This window comes from Lepidochelys kempii, chromosome 1 (genome assembly GCF_965140265.1).
Source record: "Lepidochelys kempii isolate rLepKem1 chromosome 1, rLepKem1.hap2, whole genome shotgun sequence".
In the NCBI taxonomy this organism is placed as follows: Eukaryota; Metazoa; Chordata; order Testudines; family Cheloniidae; genus Lepidochelys; species Lepidochelys kempii.
This window is the reverse complement of record NC_133256.1, coordinates 305,239,007-305,256,680: the sequence shown is the minus strand read 5'-3', so window position 1 is coordinate 305,256,680 and position 17,674 is coordinate 305,239,007. Positions and strand designations below refer to the sequence as shown.

Genomic DNA, 17,674 nt, shown 5'->3' with positions numbered 1-17,674 from the left:
AGAACTTGAAATACCAAGCTCCAGCTCAAGAAGTCAAGTTAGGAGACACACAGAGCATGAGCAGCTCCTTGACATGCCTCTGTTGAAGCCCCTGGTCCCCAGTGAGACTGCCAGGAATCCCATAGTACCAGCTCTAAGGCAATGCTCTTGCCCTAGGATGGCCAGTGTAGAAGCTCTTGGAGCAATTAGAATGCTTTTTACTCTGAAGTCTGTGCTCATGCGGGAAATTCCAGTCTGAAAGCCAGTACCTCTTACCATGAGGGCTCTGGCACATCTTGATGTCTAGCTTGAGTAATGATGGCAGAATTCAGCCCTATGTGATTAAAAATGTTCCAATAAATAAAATAAATTAGTTTTAGGAAAGAGTTTTCATTCATTAGCTGCAAGTCTTTGTTAAACTGCATTACAACAGTACAATATATATAACACGCCTTTTTAATGAGAAAATAAATTATAAATGTAGCTCTGTAGGTTCATTAAATGTTCTCTGTTCTGTTATTTTATAGGGTTTAAATTTAAGTCCCCTGTTCTGTACTGATATGTAGAGGAGTTAGCATGTCTGACATAAACATAACTGCAAATTTTAATGAAGAGATGTGCAACAAAGCTAACTGCTTTGATGCCTATGAAATGCAGCTGTCCAGCTATACCATGCACTCTTGACTTATTGCTCTTATGAATTAGCTTGTCACCTCTCTCTTGTAACACTTACTGTATGTTTTATTGGCCTATTGTCAGTTACCTTAAATATTTAAAATGATACTGTATTCCATATTTTTATTTAAAATTTGGAGATCAGTTCCTCCTACAGTTTTGAAGGTAGATGAAAGTTTGGGGCTATACTTCTTTTGAGTGTTTTTCTTTTAACAAAGAAAGATTACCTACTGTATTGATATTCTTTTGTTGTTTAAGCAAAGAAGTTCCTAGCCCCATATGGCTGTGATTTGATATCTGCATGGTTCAGAAACATAGCTGACCATACATGCATTCATATCATAAACTGGAGGTCTCTCCTTTTATTGAACTCTATGTAACAATGTGAAACATAACTGCATTTGTGCTAATATTATGAATTTTGATACCTGGCGACATGTTTTATATTGTTAGTTATGATTTTTTTTTCCTGTCAGAATTATATTATATTATGGTTTGTAATAACTATGTAAGTTTAGTTAATTATTTTGTTGATAAATTGGAAACAAAAAATATGAGTGTTAGATAGTCATTCCAAGGTGCTGTTTTGGGAATATCTGTATTTTACTTTTTGACCGGTGGTATAGCATAAGTGCAGTATGCTAATGTTGGGAAGAACACGCATTTTCCCTTCCTCTGTACGTTTCCGTAGCACAGCCAGTGCTTGTTCCCTGGAAAAGATGGAAGTGAAATGTATGTCCTGTCCTTAGGCCCTACTATATAAATCCCAGCACTGCCTAGCAATCTCCTTCTTCTTCTCATGGGAAGTTAGAATGGAGTATTAGCTGGTTTCAGTCTCCAAATTAGGAATCTGCAAACTGGTTTTTAAAAGTACCATCTGTTCTGCAGCAATACTGAAGACAGCTGGAAATCCCCAGTGCCTCTCATGCCTAGGGCTATTTCATCTTTCTGCTCAATGCAGTTTCTGCCACACCAAATCAGCTACTATATGAGTAGAGAGGAGAGATAAGAAAACTGCTTTCATAACAGGGATAATATCACTATCCTTGCATCACTTCTGTGCTGATAAGACATATTTTGGAGGGGAACTGATTTGGCCTATGCTGCATGCTAAGCAACTACCCTCTGTGCCTTTTGTGCTGGGGGTTCTTCCTCTACCCCTATTCCCACAAAGGCTATGTCTACACTACCACGGTAAGTCGACCTATGCTACGCAACTCAGGAGTCAATGTACCTTAGGTTGAGTTACTGTGGGGTCTACACCGCGGGGGGTCGACGGGAGAAAATCTCCCATCGATTTACATTACTCTTCTCGTTGGAGGTAGAGTACAGGGGTCGACTGGAGAGCGATCTGCAGTTGATTTGGCGGGTCTTTACTAAATCGACCGCTGGTGGATCGATCTCAGAGTGTCGATCCTCACTGTAGTGTAGACTTGCCCATAGAATTATAGCATGACTACGCCACTTTTTTAATGATTGCTGCTACCCTGACATTACATTATAAAAGAAAGAAGTTGCAGTACGAATTGCAAAGATGATGGTTAGCTGATTATGTGATCACCCCCCCCCCCCCCAACAAAGAAGAGAAGAAGCTCTCAGTAACAAATCAGCTGATTGGATAGATTTACAAAACTACTGAATCTTATGACAGGCACAAAAACATCAGGTGGTATTTTACGAGCACAGCAGATGTACTGAATTAGAATTTTGAAAGGCCAATTAAAGGTTTTAGAGGCTTTGAAATACTGAGTGGCTAACAAAGACAGTTGTGAAGACGAGCCTGTATGGCAGATAGTGAATTTTAAAACAGTCCATAAAGTAGGATGGTGTCCTTCCAGGAGCAGTTTAAGGGTCTCCGTACACACCTACCTCTCTGCTTATTGTTCACACTAAAGTAGTGATTTTTCAATATTTTAAATTTAGATTTGAAAAGAATGTAACTTAAAAGTGCCAGTGGTGCCGCAAACCTCTGCTAAAAGGACTGCTGAGCTTCTGGGGATGAGAGGAGGGAGAAATTCTCCATATAGTCCAAGGAATCTTTCTTCTTCAGAGGAAGAGAGAGAGAGAAAAGTAAAAAGAGCGGTACCAAGCATCAGCTGGTATAATTTGTCCAGAGCACTACTGTTGTCCTTGTATGATATGTTAAGAAGTTTTTATTGAAGAAATGCCCCGTTAGCTTTTTTTTACAAAAGCAACTTCTATTAGAGTATTGGATTCTAACTGGTTAGTGAAGCTAAAACTGTAACTGTTTCACAAGGACCTGAAAATTTATCCTTTTCCTGAGGCTATCATGCTTCCAAAAAGTGCAAGATGCTGTAAACAGCAGACACTCACTGTTTTGCTCTTTTTTGGTGCTCTTGGTTCTTACGATGGATATGCTTATGCTAAAAAGATGCTGTATTTTATTCACAGGATGAGATCCGTCCTCTCAGCAGCAATCGCACTGTGGAATGCACCAACAGTAAATCAAAGACTGAGTTGGGTGTTTCAAGAGTTAAATCTTTTCTTCCTGTTCCCAGAAGTAAAGTCACCCAACCTTCTCAGTATGCAAAAAAGCAGCAGCAGTAATACAAGGCAAATAGAGGCAGATGATGACAACTTAAAAGCAAAGATTGGAATTTGCACAAAAAAATACAAATAGAAAAATCTAATAAATAGACCTGCCTAGTATACAGATTTCAGTGTTCACATAATCTCTGTATTAAAGAACAAAGAACTCAAATATGTAAATAATTTTTTAAAATTAAAATGGTTTCCTTGTAATATAATGTGTGTACGGGACCACAGTTTAATTTGTATGTAAATAAGATGTTCATAATGAAATATTGTATTGCTTTAATCTGGAAATTATATTGATTTAAACTTAGTGGGAAGTTATGCCAGCCTCATAAGTGGGTTTTCTAATATGGAAATTAGCATTGCTTAAATGATGTTATTCAGGGGTATTACCACAGAAAATTGTGTGTGTGTGTGTATATATATATATACAGTATATAAATATATTCTATGAAATTCATGTGTTGCATACAGATGAGTTGCACAATATGTACAGTACTGGCTTAAAGCTAATGTACATGCATTTTAAAGACTGAACATGTTTTTATCTTCACTTAATGAAAAGTGAATGGAATGTGGCAATAATTAAAATGATTGGAAACCTGGATCAATTACTTTCAGCTACAAGCCATATTAAATATTTTGATTACCCCACAGTTTGCCTGCTGAAACGTGCTTTTGTTTCTCTCTTGCTTATTGTAGGCTTCATGTGTTTGAACTGTTATGAGTTTGCATTATGTCTCCTATATTTAAAAAAGAAAAGGGAGAGAAATTATAATGCAATAAATCAGTTACTTCACACAACTTCCCACTCTTTGGGATGGTCCTCTAATAAATGAGTCTTAATGTATGATGTAAAAGTTTTCTACTCTTTCAATAGCATTTTAAAAAATGAATCCAGGAAATAATGTTGTTTTACCAAAACAGTTCTTATTGAAAGAATTACAGCACAAGTTTAATTACATGGTTACCCAGAGATAATGTATCAGCAATAACATGAATTACCATGTAATTACCAATTTTTATAGTGGATTTACTATGTAGTTACTGTGAAATAACATTTGAATTGCAGTTAACCTGAAATATCTTTTATCTCACTACAGACTTAAATTACTTTCCCATTAGGGGAAGTGTGTATGTGAAAGAAATATTCCATCCACCCACCCTCTTTATGGTGGCCACAATTTATACTTGTGAATAGTAATAATGTGGATACAATCACTGTCTTGGTACCTTATTATCTAGTCAGAAGAGGAGGATACATGGCTTCCTTAAGATCAGACCTCAGTGCCACCTGGTGAATTACCAAGAGGTTGCTTTGAGAGAGGTATGGGCAACATGCTCATCGCTGCACCTTCCAAAAGGCCACTGTTCAAGTTAATTTTGGAAGGGGCAAGGGTTCCATAAATGTACTCCGAGCACTTCACCACAATGAGTAAGGCAGCCATCCCAAACTTATGTCAATAAAACTTTTGTACTGCTCCATGTTTGTCTGTCCCTTGGTCTTGTGTGTGTATATTGTATCTGTGTGGATTTAGAAGGATTAAATGGCTGATTTCATAGTTATCTCCTTTAAAATATATTCTGGGAGGAAATGCATAAATTTCAGCATTGTTTTCTTACAACCTGTGATGGGGTGTCCACCCCACCCAAGGCCTGAGAGGGTTAAGGTGGTGAGGTGGGCCAATCTGCCTTGGCTGCGCCTGAAAGAGGAGCCAGGGAGCAAGGATTAATTAGAGACAAGGCTCATCTGGATAGGAACAGGAAGGGCCTTTATAAAGCCTAGGAGCTGACAGCCAAAAGGGACTGCAGGGAAGTAGTCTGCAGTCACTCCCTGAGAGAAGGGTGATGTGTTTGGGGCTATAGAGTCAAGGAGCCTACAGTTACTCCCTGGGAGGAGGGAGTTGTGTGGCTGGCAAACCCAGAGAGAGTAGAGAGCCAGAAAGGTAGAAAAGGCTCAAGGGAAAGCAGCCAGGCAAAGGATAATGTAGACCTTAGCTGTGGAAGATAGGGCCCCTGAGCTGGAACCTGGAGTAGAGGGCTGGCCTGGGTTCCCATACCAAGCACTGGGGAGGTGTAGACCAGGCCATAGCGAGCAGACTGCCTGGGATGGTTTGCTCTGAAAGATACCCAGAAGGGGAGGACCGTAGTGACCTGGCCGGAGAGGCAAGTCACAAAGAGGAAGCTGCAGCTCCTGGAGTGAGAAGGAGCCACAGGGCGAGAGAGGACGATGGGTGGAGACTCTACCAGAGGAGAGTGCAGCACCTGGAAGGAACTAATCCCACAGCAGCCAGGAGGAGGTGTCCTTAGCGGTGAGTGGATCCCGTGACAAACCTCAATTATGTATAAATTCTTGTGCAGTAACAGACCAGTGATTTCCAGTGAACACTGACCAAGAGTTTTCATATCTCCTGACCTTGTCATCAGTTTAGGTGCTGAAAACATGGCATGCATCTGTTTAACAGCAACTGGTTTTCAGCATCATTGATCAGCTGAAGATCAGAGGAATGTGCCTTAGCATCTAGCATCTGAGTACTGAAGCATGGTAATTGTAGCTTACTCTGTGTGTGGAGGGTGGGGGGTAGTGGAGGGGAAAAGCAAATCTGAAGAGAGATTTGTAATGATCACACAGGATGCAGCATCATATGTTTAAATTCTGCAAGAAGTCAGGGAGGTGAAAAAGGGAAGGAAAAAAACTAGGGGTGGGGCAACACCTAAGTTACAGCCTGAGCTAACTTTGCAGGAGGACATATCCTAGGAGACAAAGACCTCTCCTTTAGGCCCTGAGTGATGACTGTAGGACCAGGGCCTTAGTTTGTGTGTGTAAGGAGTGGAGCTGGGCATGAAACTGAAAAATCAGACATGAAACTGAAAAATCAGAAAAAATGCTCAGCTCAGTTTGGCATTTGCCTGGGATATAGGAAACCCAGGTTTGAATCCCCTCTCTATAGCAAGGAATTGAACTCAGATCCCCACACCACCAAGCTATAAGCTATTCTGGAGCAGGTTGCTCTCGATCTTTCCTTTTGAAGCTGTTCCAGTTTGTATAAATACCTAAATATCCATTGGGCTAAAGAGAGAGTGAGAACAACTCTATGGTCTGTGGATTAAGGCACTCCTAGGAGGGGATGTGGTCTGGTGGGAGATGTGGATTCAAATCCCTCTTCCGAATGAGAGAGAGAGAAGACCTGAGTCCACATTATCTACCCCCTAGGGAGTGCCTAAGGGTACGTCTACACGGGGATAAAAGACCCCCAGCACAGCTGCAGCTGGCCTAGGTCAGTTGACTCAGGCTCACAGGTCTGAGGCTGCAGTGCTAAAAATCTCCATGTAGACATTCGGGCTTGGGCTCCAGCCTGAGTCCAAATGTCTACACAGTGATTTTTCAGCCTTGGAACCTGAGCCCTGTGAACCCAAGTCAGCTGACCTGGGTCAGCTGCAGGATTTTTATCCCTGTGTAGGCATACCTTTAATCACCAGGCTATACAGACGTTTATATTCTCTCCTTGGCTTTAAACAGAAGAGCATAAGAACAGACTAGCCTTTAGCCTGGGAAGGGGGGAGACCGGAGTTCAACTCTCTGCTCCAGGGTGGGGATTCAAATCTGGGTCTCCCACATCCAGGCAAGTGCCCTAAGCACTTTGTTAAAGGGTGACATCAGGCCTGTCTGCATGCAGTCTTTGTCCCCCTCACCAAAAAAGTTTTTCCCAGCAAAAATAAATTAATCCATCCTTAAATAGTTTCAGGTCAACTGAAATTGCATTTTTCAGTAAATAAATTATTAATCCAAACTAATTTGCCCTGCTCTAATAAAGAGAAAACTAGCAGTTCTAAACTGAACTATCAGATTTATTTTAAGAAGGAATGTCACTCATGAGAGAGCAGCCATGCAATACAAGGAGTGAAAATCTGCATAGGAGTGAAAAGAATTGTTTCAACTTTGACCACTATGTCCACAATCTTAAGGGAAAAAAATATTATCGCTACATTTAAAAACGTCTTTTGGACCTCTAATTATCTTCTCCTTCTGTGAGCCATGGTCCCTATGTGTATTCCACACGTGGGTATGCATGTGCTTCAGGAGCCTGAGACTGGAAATTCTTCAAAGCAGTGTCTGTTGGCCTGCCCATGTGCAGTAGCTCTCCTCATGCTCCTTACTGAGAGAATAAGAGGCAGTGCAGGCTGATGCCTCTCCACTTCCTTCCTTCTGCCACATGGCCTGACTCAGAATAATGTTCTCCTTCACTCGCTTGTATAACCTGCAAAGACAGAAAATATTTTTAAGTAGTTATGTATTTTATAGGGCTGTTGATTAATCAAAGTTAACTCATGCAATTAACTCAAAAAAATCATCACTATTAATCACAGTTTAAATCTTATTGTTAAACAAAAGAATCCAAATTGAAAAGTATTAAATATTTTTGGATGTTTTTCTACATTTTCAAATATGACTGATTTCAATTACAACACAGAATACAAAGTGTACAATGCTCACTTTATATTTTTATTACAAATATTTGCACTGTAAAAATAAGACAGTATTTTTCAGTTCACTTATACAAGTACTGTAGTGCAATCTCTTTATCGTGAAAGTGCAACTTATGTATGTCAAGTTTTTGTTGTTGTTACATAACTGCACTCAAAAACAAAACAATATAAAACTTTAGAGCCTACAAATCTATTCAGTCCTACTTGTTCAGCCAATCACTAAGACAAACAATTTTGTTTACATTTACAGGAGATACTGCTGCCCACTTATTTACAATGTCAGCTGAAAGTGAGAACAAGCGTTCGGATGACACTTTTGTAGTTGGCATTGCAAGGTATTTACGTGCCAGATACGCTAAACATTTGTACGCCCCGTCATGCTTCAGCCACCATTCCAGAGGACATGCTTCCAGGCTGATGACGCTTGTTTAAAAAAAAAAAAGGTGTTAATTAAATTTATGACTGAACTCATTGGGGGGAGGGAGGGTGTGATTGTACATCCCCTGCTATGTTTTACCCGCATTCTGCCATATATTCCATGTTATAATAATCTCCAATGATGACCCAGCACATGTTCGTTTTAAGAACACTTTCACTGCAGATTTGACAAAACGCAAAGAAGGTACTAATGTGAGATTTCTAAGGATAGCTACAGCACCTTGACCCAAGGTTTAAGAATCTGAAGTGCCTTCCAAAATCTCAGAGGGAAGAAGTGTGAAGCATGCTTTCAGCTATCTTAAAAGAGCAATACTCTGATGTGGAAACTACAGAACCCAAACCACCAAAAAAAGAAAATCAACCTTCTGCTGGTGGCATCTGACTCAGATGATGAAAATGAACATGTGTCTATCCACTCTGCTTTGGAGTGTTATTGAGCAGAACCTGTCATCAGCAGGGATGTATGTCCTCTGGAATGATGGTCGAAGCATGAAGGGAAATATGAATCTTTAGCACATCTGGCACATAAATACCTTTTGACACCGGCTACAACAGTGCCATGCAAATGCTAGTTCTCACTTAACAGTGCTATTAATCATGATTAATTTAACTGCTTGACAGCCCTAGTATTTTAGCTTAGTAATTAAAGTTATAGTTAGCATAGAATATTTCTTTTCCCCAGTTAGGGAACCCCACCCTGGCACTGGGACCATGCCCAAAGTCCTGGGATTCAAGAATTGCTTCTCCTGCTCTCACTCTTCTCCATCAGTTACAAACATTAATGGTGTCTGTAGTGTCTGGGTGAGGTGCATATCTCTGTAGCGTGCAGCATCTGTCACTCCTTCCCATCCAGAACTCGAAAAGCCCAGGAGCTTTGCCTACAAAAGCATCTGATGGAGAAGGTTGTTAGGCCCCTCTCCGATCCAGTCTAGGGAGACCCCCCCTCCCCCCATACATCAACCTCAACTGACCAGCAGTGCCCCTCCAAGCACATGCCTTGGAATGGAGCTTTCAATATATAAGCCCAAGGACTCTTTTTCTAGCACAGTGGCTGTTAACATTTTTTCATTTGTGGACACCTAAACATTTTTGAATGGAGGTGCAGACCCCTTTGGAAATCTTAGACATAGTCTGTGGATCCCCAGGGGTGTGCAGACCACAGTTTGAAAACCACTGTTCTAGGGCTTCCCATGAGAGTAGAGGGTGCTTTCATGGGCTCAAGGACAGATCCTCTTCAAGGACTGTGCATAATAAGTATACTTCCTCCCCAAGCCTCTCCAAGTTGGGTGAGATGTTGCATATAGAACCTAAGGAACTGGCTTTGCTAAAGACTCCCTAGATTGGAGGGCAAAGCGTGTAAAAAGAAAGATCCACCGATTCCAGTCACCTCTGAACCCAAGCATGAGGACAGATGTTCACCAGTTCCTCTACAAGTACTGCCTCATTCATCTAAAGACCATCCAGCTGTCACAGATGCACCGGGTCCTTTAGACTTGACTGCTGGAACCCCTTAGACACCAGGGCATATGGAGACATACAGAACACTGGAGAATAGTCATTCCTTATCCACTGTCTCCACTTCTTTCCAGCCCGCCCTCCTAAGGAATGTTCTTACTCCAAGAAGGAGTCTATATCAATGTCCCAGGAGCAGTCCAATTTCCAAACATCTGGCAGAAGTGTCCTGGTACTGAAGGCATCATCGCTACCAGTGGAACAGTTCTTGGGTGAGTCAGAGGAGATGGCCGCACCAGTATCTCTACGGAGATACTCGAGCCCCGAAAGATAGTTGTGAGGTTACACTCACCATTCCTCTGGATATGTTCCCCTCTCGGACTTCTGGTATCCACCTGGACTGATCAATCCCTCTTTCGGGCATTATTGGGGTCAGTGGGATTCTTATGGCAGGCATCCGGGCTCTTCTCCTCTCCTCTCACCAACTTGTTCAGTTAGTATATGAGGAGGAAAGGCCAAAACCAGAGCTGCAGGTACTGATGGTTCCGATGGGTGCCTCTTCATCATTCCAGGATGACGTGGTCCCTCCTTTTTTGCCTTCTCTGCTGGATGACCACCGCTAGTACCAGGAGCTGTTACAAAGAGTTGACAATGACCTACAGATCCCATTAGGGGAGATCCAGGACCCTCAACACTAGCTCCTGGACATCCTGCAACCTCCGGAACTGAGTAAGGTGGCCCTTCCAATCAATGAGACCATACTAGAACTGGCCAGAGCAGTATGACATGCTGGGGCATCATGTGCCCCGACACCACAAAAAGTCGAGAGGCAATACTTTGTTCCTGCTAAAGGAGTTGAATGTTTATATTCCCATCTTGACCCCAACTTTCTGGCGGTACAGGCAGCTACAGAAAGAGCTCAGTCACACTATCACTGGGCCACTCTGGCAGATAAAGGCGCTAAGACACTGCACCTCCTGGGAAGGAAGTTCTTTTCCTCCACAGGGGTGCAATTTCAAGGTGCTAATTACCAAGCTTTGTTAGCGAAATAGGGCTTTAGTAACTATTCCAAGCTTGTGGACTTCCCATGGAGGACAGAGCCCAATTTCAGTCTCTTTTAGAATAGGGGACGTTAGTGGCAAAAGTAGACCTCCAGGCTCCAGACGCTGTAGACCCAGGTTCCAGAATTTGGCCACTGGCTTGGTCATGAGAATGGACTTTTGGTTGCAATTGTCAGGGTTTCCTAGGGAGGTCCAAAACATCATCCAGGACTCCTCTTTGACAAGTACAGCCTCTTTAAATGGGAAAATAGAGGAGTCCCTGCACTCACTAAAGGATTCAAGATTGACTTTCTATTTCCTGGAGATTTATACCCCAGTCTTCCAGGAGGAAATGGCAGCCCTTTAGATCAGGTCCACCTCCTCCCGATGCTCCTTGTTACCAGAGCCCAGCCAAGCCTCCATGCAAATGCCACAGGATTCAGAGGCCTGGGTTTTCAGCCACCTTTACTGCTACAATTTCTGCTCTCTCTCAACTGTAGGCCAAATGCCATTTTCGACATATTGCTCGAGACCCACGTAACACTGCTGATGACACCCATTTATCCCCCTGTTGCCTTTGGGGGCTGTCTTACACTCTTTGGCATAACTGAAACAAGATCACTTTGGACAGTTGGGTTCTGGAGATTATCTATCAAGGATACTCCATAGAGCTTCTCTCCTTCCTTCTTCACAAACCCCCTTCCAACTCCCTCTTCGGGGACCATTCTCACTAGGTGATTCTTCAGTGGGAGGTGGAATCCCTTTTACGCTCAGGGGCAATAGAGCGCATCCCACCTCATTGCCATGGGAGTTGGTTCTACTCCCCGTATTTCCTAACTCCCGAAAAAGACAGAGGATGGAGACCCATCCTATATCTTCAGCAACTCAACATTTTCATTTGAAAGCTGAAATTCCAGATGATTCCAGGTGGCATCAATTATTCCCTCCCTTTAGGAAGGGATGTGGTACACAACTCTCAACATAAAGAACTTGAATTTCAACATGGATATTCACCCATCATACAGGACGTTCCTGTGTTTTACATTTGGGCAGGAACATTTCCAATTTTGGGTCCTCACCTTCAGACTCGCTACAACACAGTATTTACGAATGTTTTCTTTGTGGTAGCCGTCCAGATGATGTGCCAGGGCTATACAGTGTTCCATACCTAGGAGATTGACTCCTGGTAGGCTGGTCTCATCAGGAGGTCAGGTCAGCAATAATGTCTCTCATACAAATTTTAGCAGCCCTAGGCATTTGCATAAACAAATAAAAGTTCGTTTTGTTACCCAGAAAGACAAACTTTATAGGAGCAATGTTACACTCAGTTTCTGCAAGAGCATTCCTCCTTGGAGACAGGTTTCATACAATGAGCAATCTGATTTCATGAATTACCCACAGACCATGAACTACAGCATATAGGTGTCTTTCACAGTTAGGCCAGCTGGCCACATGCACCTATGTTACACCATTTGCCAGACTCCAATTGTGGTGTCTGCAAGCTTGGCTCCATTTGATCTATCGAGCAAACAAGGACCACATCAACTCCAAGCTGACAGTTCCCACCAGAATTACACCTCCCACGGTTGGTGGTCAAACCTAGAAAAAGGTCATGGTGGAGCTTTCCTTCAACCTTCCCATGCCCAGGGCCACCATTGTAATAGACACCTCCCGCCTGGGGTGGAGCACTCATCTGGACATACACACTGCTTAGGATACATGGACTCCATGAGAAGCCAGGCTAAATGTAAATGTATGGGAAGTGAGGGTGGTCTACCTTGCATGCAAGGCTTTCCTTCTGCTCATACATTCACTACATGCACAGGTAATGTCAGACATTGTCACCATGGTGGTCTATATAAACAAACAAGGATGAGTGAGAGCCGATCCAGTCTGCCTGGAAGCCGTTAGACTTTGGAACTGGTGCATCAGGAATCACATCATGATATAGGCTGCATGTGTCCCTGATATTCACAACTCCCTTGCATTCAAGCTAAGAAGAAGCTTTTTGGCAGACCATGAATGGGAGGTTTGTGAAACAATCCTGAATAAGATGTGTTCTTAGTGGGGTACTCCACTCTTTGCATCCCAAATCCCCCCATATCCTCCCTGGGGCCAGGGAAAACCCTGCTACCTCAACCCAGAGGGGCAGCCCTAGGGAAACATAGGCGCCGACTCTGTGGGTGCTCCGTGGCTGGAGCACCCACTGGGAAAAAATGGTGGGTGCTGAGCACCCACTAGCAGCCCCGCTATCAGCACCCCACTTTACTCCATATGCCTCCTGCCTGCTGGTGGGCACTGCTGATCAGCTTGGGGGGGGCGGGCGGGCGGGGAGGAGGAGCAGGGATGGGGCGTGCTCAGGGGAGAGTGCAGAACTGGTCAGGAAGAGGCGGGACAGGGTGGGGCGTTGGGGAAGGGGTGAAGTTGGGGAGGGGCCTGGGGCAAAACCAGGAGTCAAACATCTCCTGGCACGTTGGAAAGTCGGCACCTGTGCAAGGAAATATAACCCCCACAAGCACAGGGGACCCAGGAGGGGACATGGAAACCTTCCCACACCCCTCACATACCGTGGTAGTGCCCATCGCCTCATCCTTGCCTCTCAATGTTCAATCTCTCCCCTAGGTATGATCTATTCTCTCCCCTCCTCTTCCAGTTTTTTTTTTCATGTGTCTTTTGGTGATTGCAAAATATATGGTGAGACACAGGCTTTGTTTGGGGTTTTTATGCCTCCATCCACAGTTTTGAGGCCTTTGGATGCCCCTATCCCTGCATCTCACAATGAAGCATTATTTACCCCATCTTAATATGTCATGATGTACCCTATTTACCCCCACCTGCACCCCTGAGACCTTTGTGAATCCCACCTCCCCATGCGTGTGGTTCACAGCATTGTCATATGGCATTATTTACCCACCTGCTCAGCTGATATGAGGCCTCCTGTATTATAGTTCTCCCATCTTAGCTTGGAAGAGGAAAGATTATAGAGTTATTTACCCCAGACGGTACTTTTAAGATCTTTGTGTATATTTCCTCTCTCACACAGCATGGGCCAATGTGGCACTGTTTACACTGGTCCACAGCTTCCAGACCCAGCTCCCTCAGCTATGAATTTGACAGATGAATTGTGGTCCACCCAAATTTACTTAACAAAAATGGTCAGTGGAATCAACTCATGTCATTGGCTAAAGGTCATCTGTTGCTATGTGAATGCCAAAGCCAATCCTGGTTGGGGAGTAATACATAAAGGACAAACCCAGATAGTTATAGAAGTGGGAGAAATTTATCTTGTGAGGACCTTCAATTCCAGTGACTTTTTTTCCCCTCCATTACACCGATGATCAGGCATTGGTATAATAGAGTGATTGAATATTCTCTCTCTGCAGTATTATTGGAAAAACTATATTCTCATTGGGTTAGTAATGACCGAATATCCCGTGATGTGCTGTGGCTACTCAGAACCTGGAATATTCTTAAAAGTGTGATTTAAAGTATACGTATAAACTAGTTTCTGAATAGCTGAAATAGTTAGTCCTAAAACTTAATTAGTAAAATGTCAGCGTTCTCATGGTGTGACATGAATTGCCTTTGGCAGAAAGCCATGAGTCACTTTGGCGCACACAGCTTCTTTTAACATTTTTTTCATAGTTTATGTGAGCAATTGCAAACTTTGTTTCAAACCACTTCTCACAATTGGCTGAAATTTAAAGTTCTTAATAATAGAAAAATTTTACCTCAGATTAGGATTATTTCTTTTAATTAAGTTCTTTCTGGAATTGTGACTATTGTCTTTCAGACATCTTTGCTTCCACAGTAGAAAAACTGGACTGTAACAGGATCAATGGGTTGAAAAAAATGCATAATGGTCAAGTTTAAGAAAATTGGGGGAGATGAAAGAACCATTTGTTGACCTGTGAATGACAGATACTTGAAACACTAATGTTGTCCAGATTAGAAATGAACGCCTTTGTGTGATGCTATGGATAATATCTAGCCATATTCATTTTCTCTGAGGAAAAACTGAGCAATTAATTTAGGCATAACGAACTGTGTTATGATATGCTTTATTATTAATGCAGTGTGTAAACATTGAATGGAGTCTTTGTATTAATGCAATTTGATACATTTGTAGTTTTAATCAGCTGGGGGGTGGACAAGTGTTCTTTGTGCCCAGGGTCCCAATAAATCTTAATCCAGAGCCGTCCTTACGTATACGCAGCATACACAACTGTGTAGGGCACCTGAAAATTTGGGGCACCCCTGGGTCTTAGTGTCCACCATCCCACCTCTTCCTATCCCGTTCTGACCCTTCCTGCAGGCTCCCACCACAGCTGGCTGCTGCAGCCTGGTGAGTCTTCCTCCAGAGGGGATCTAGTACTTAAAAGTGAAAAAGCCTCCAGCCTGCCAGACCTATTAGCACAACATTGAAACTGTGAAAGAGCTATTCAAGTAGTATTTAACACTTTTAACAGGCATTTGCCAAACCCCAGGTATATACTGTCAGTTTCTGAATTTACTGACAAAAACAGTTGTGCATTACTGTAATATTTACTCAGAACATGTTAGTCTACAGGACCTTAGTTTAAAAATTTACTTTAAAAATATTTAATTAGTGTGTTGCTGAAGATTATTAAATCACATCTCTAAAAAATCCTTGCATAGATTTTTAGATGCACAATCTGACTATTCATCTTTAGCCTTAAATGCTTGGGTCTTCAAACATACAGTTTTTTAAATAAATCCTTCAAAAGACCACACTAATCTAAAATACACGTGTGAACCTGGGCTGCCGTCGGGCATAGGGGCACCAGTTTAATAATACTGCATAGGGCCCCATAAATCCTAAGGATAGCCCTGTGTATATCCAATTGAGGAACGAGCTTGGGGGCCCCAAAAGGGAACACCTGAAAAGAAATGAGGCCTGTCCTTCAACAAGGACAATCATTCTCCCCACAAAAGGCAGTATAAAACCAAAAAGGCCAGAAACCTTCCAGTGCCTCATCTCCCTCCAAGAACTCCAGCTTCTCCAATGAAGAACAAGAACTGTCAGCTTTGTATCAGGATAATCCAAAGTTAGAGACATGTGGGAGAGTGTTTTCCCCAGACATCGTTGGAAAACCTTGGAAAGAAGGTGATACCAACCACCGAAATTCAGCCAAAAAGAGAGGGTGAGCATGCTAACAGCTAATGCAGTGGCTCAGCCAATGCTTGACTTGACTTTATACCTGGAGAGATTTAACTATTCAAAGCAAATCCTGAGAGCTTCAAAATTCTCAGCTGGAATCCTCTTCAGGAAGAAGCTTGATAATGTGGTAACTGATAGACAGACAAGTCAAAGTGTTTGTTCCCAACCTCAGCAAATTCCAAGGAGTACGACATGGCCATGTAAAAGGGCAGAAGTTACTTTTGTTCATACCCACAAATAAGATGCCAAAGGAAGGCCTTCTCTTAATCAAAGGACCTGGAACGGCAGAAGGAAGCCCAGATCAGGAAATGGGTCTAACTCTTTCTTCTACTCCAGACAGTCAGTATGACTGAAATTTGATGTGCCTGGGTCCACAAATAGGCCTAAGAGGAAAGATATCTGACTTCTCAGATACCTAGATCCAATTGACTTCAGATAGAGGAGCACAGGAGACAGTGCATCCACAGGTGTTCCAGGCTTCTCCATATCTCTTTCCCACTTCAAGAGATAAGTATCAAACCATCCTGAAAGAGTCCTTGCATCTCCTAGACGTGGGGGGAGTAGAACCTTCACAGTAAGAGAAAGATCTGCAAGAGTCTGGGCTGTCTTAGCCCTTGTCTACACTAGGAGTTGAGGTCGAATTTAGCAGCGATAAATCGATTTAACCCTGCATCCATCTACATGACGAAGCCCTTTTTTTCGATTTAAAGGGCTCTTAAAATTGATTTCTTTACTCCACCCTCGACAAGGGGATTAGCGCTTAAATTGGCCTTGCTGGGTCAAATTTGGGGTAGTATGGACGCAATTTGATGGTATTGGCCTCTGGGAGCTACCCCAGAGTGCTCAGTTGTGACCGTTCTGGACAGCACTCTCAACTCAGATGCACTGGCCAAGTAGACAGGAAAAGGCCCGCGAACTTTTGAATTTCATTTCCTGTTTGGCCAGCGTGGCGAGCTGCAGGTGAGTGCTGAGCTCATCAGCAGAGGTGACCATGATGGAGTCCCAGAATCGCAAAAGAGCTCCAGCATGGACTGAACGGGAGGTACGGGATCTGATCACTGTATAGGGAGGGGAATCCGTGCTATCAGAACTCTGTTCCAGTTTTCAAAATGCCAAAACTTATGTCAAAATCTCCCACGGCATGAAGGACAGAGGCCATAAGAGGGACCCAAAGCAGTGCTGCGTGCAACTAAAGGAGCTGAGGCAAGCCTACCAGAAAACCAGAGAGGCAAACGGCTGCTCCGGGTCAGAGCCCCAAACATGCAGCTTCTATGATGAGCTGCATGCCATTTATCAGGGTTCAGCCACCACTACCCCAACTGTGTGCTTTGACTCCATCAATGGAGAGGGAGGCAACACGGAAGCTGGTTTTGGGGATGAGGAAGATGATGATGAGGTTGTAGATAGCTCACAGCAAGCAAGCGGAGAAACCAGTTTTCCCGACAGCCAGGAACTGTTTTTCACCCTGGACCTGGAGCCAGTACCCCCCGAACCCACCCAAGGCTGCCTCCTGGACTCGCCAGGTGGAGAAGGGACCTCTGGTGAATGTACCTTTTTAGATAGTATACATGAATTAAATCAAGCATGTTTAATGATTAATTTGCCCTGGCATTCGCGGCCAGTCCAGCTACTGGAAAAGTCTGTTAACATGTCTGGGGATGGAGCAGAAATCCTCCAGGGACATCTCCATAAAGCTCTCCTGGATGTACTCCCAAACTTTGCAAAAGGTTTCTGGGGAGGGCTGCCTTATTCCATCCACCATGGTAGGACACTTTACCATGCCAGGCCAGTAGCACGTTCTCAGAAATTATTGCAGAACAAAGCATTGCAGTGTATGTTTGCTGGCGTTCAAACAGCATCCGTT

At 43.2% G+C, this 17,674-nt stretch overlaps 1 protein-coding gene across 1 annotated transcript in view; it reads left to right on the top strand.

The window, feature by feature from the left end:
* Nucleotides 1-4,693, top strand: part of CTTNBP2 (cortactin binding protein 2) — a 186,382-nt gene extending 181,689 nt beyond the window's left edge. Inside the window, 3 exon segments of the mRNA XM_073328165.1 lie at nt 3,067-3,206; nt 3,208-3,253; nt 3,256-4,693. Coding sequence (XP_073184266.1) covers nt 3,067-3,206; nt 3,208-3,253; nt 3,256-3,312 — 243 coding nt within the window. The 3' untranslated portion in view covers nt 3,313-4,693.
* The last annotated feature ends 12,981 nt before the right edge of the window (nt 4,694-17,674 follow it).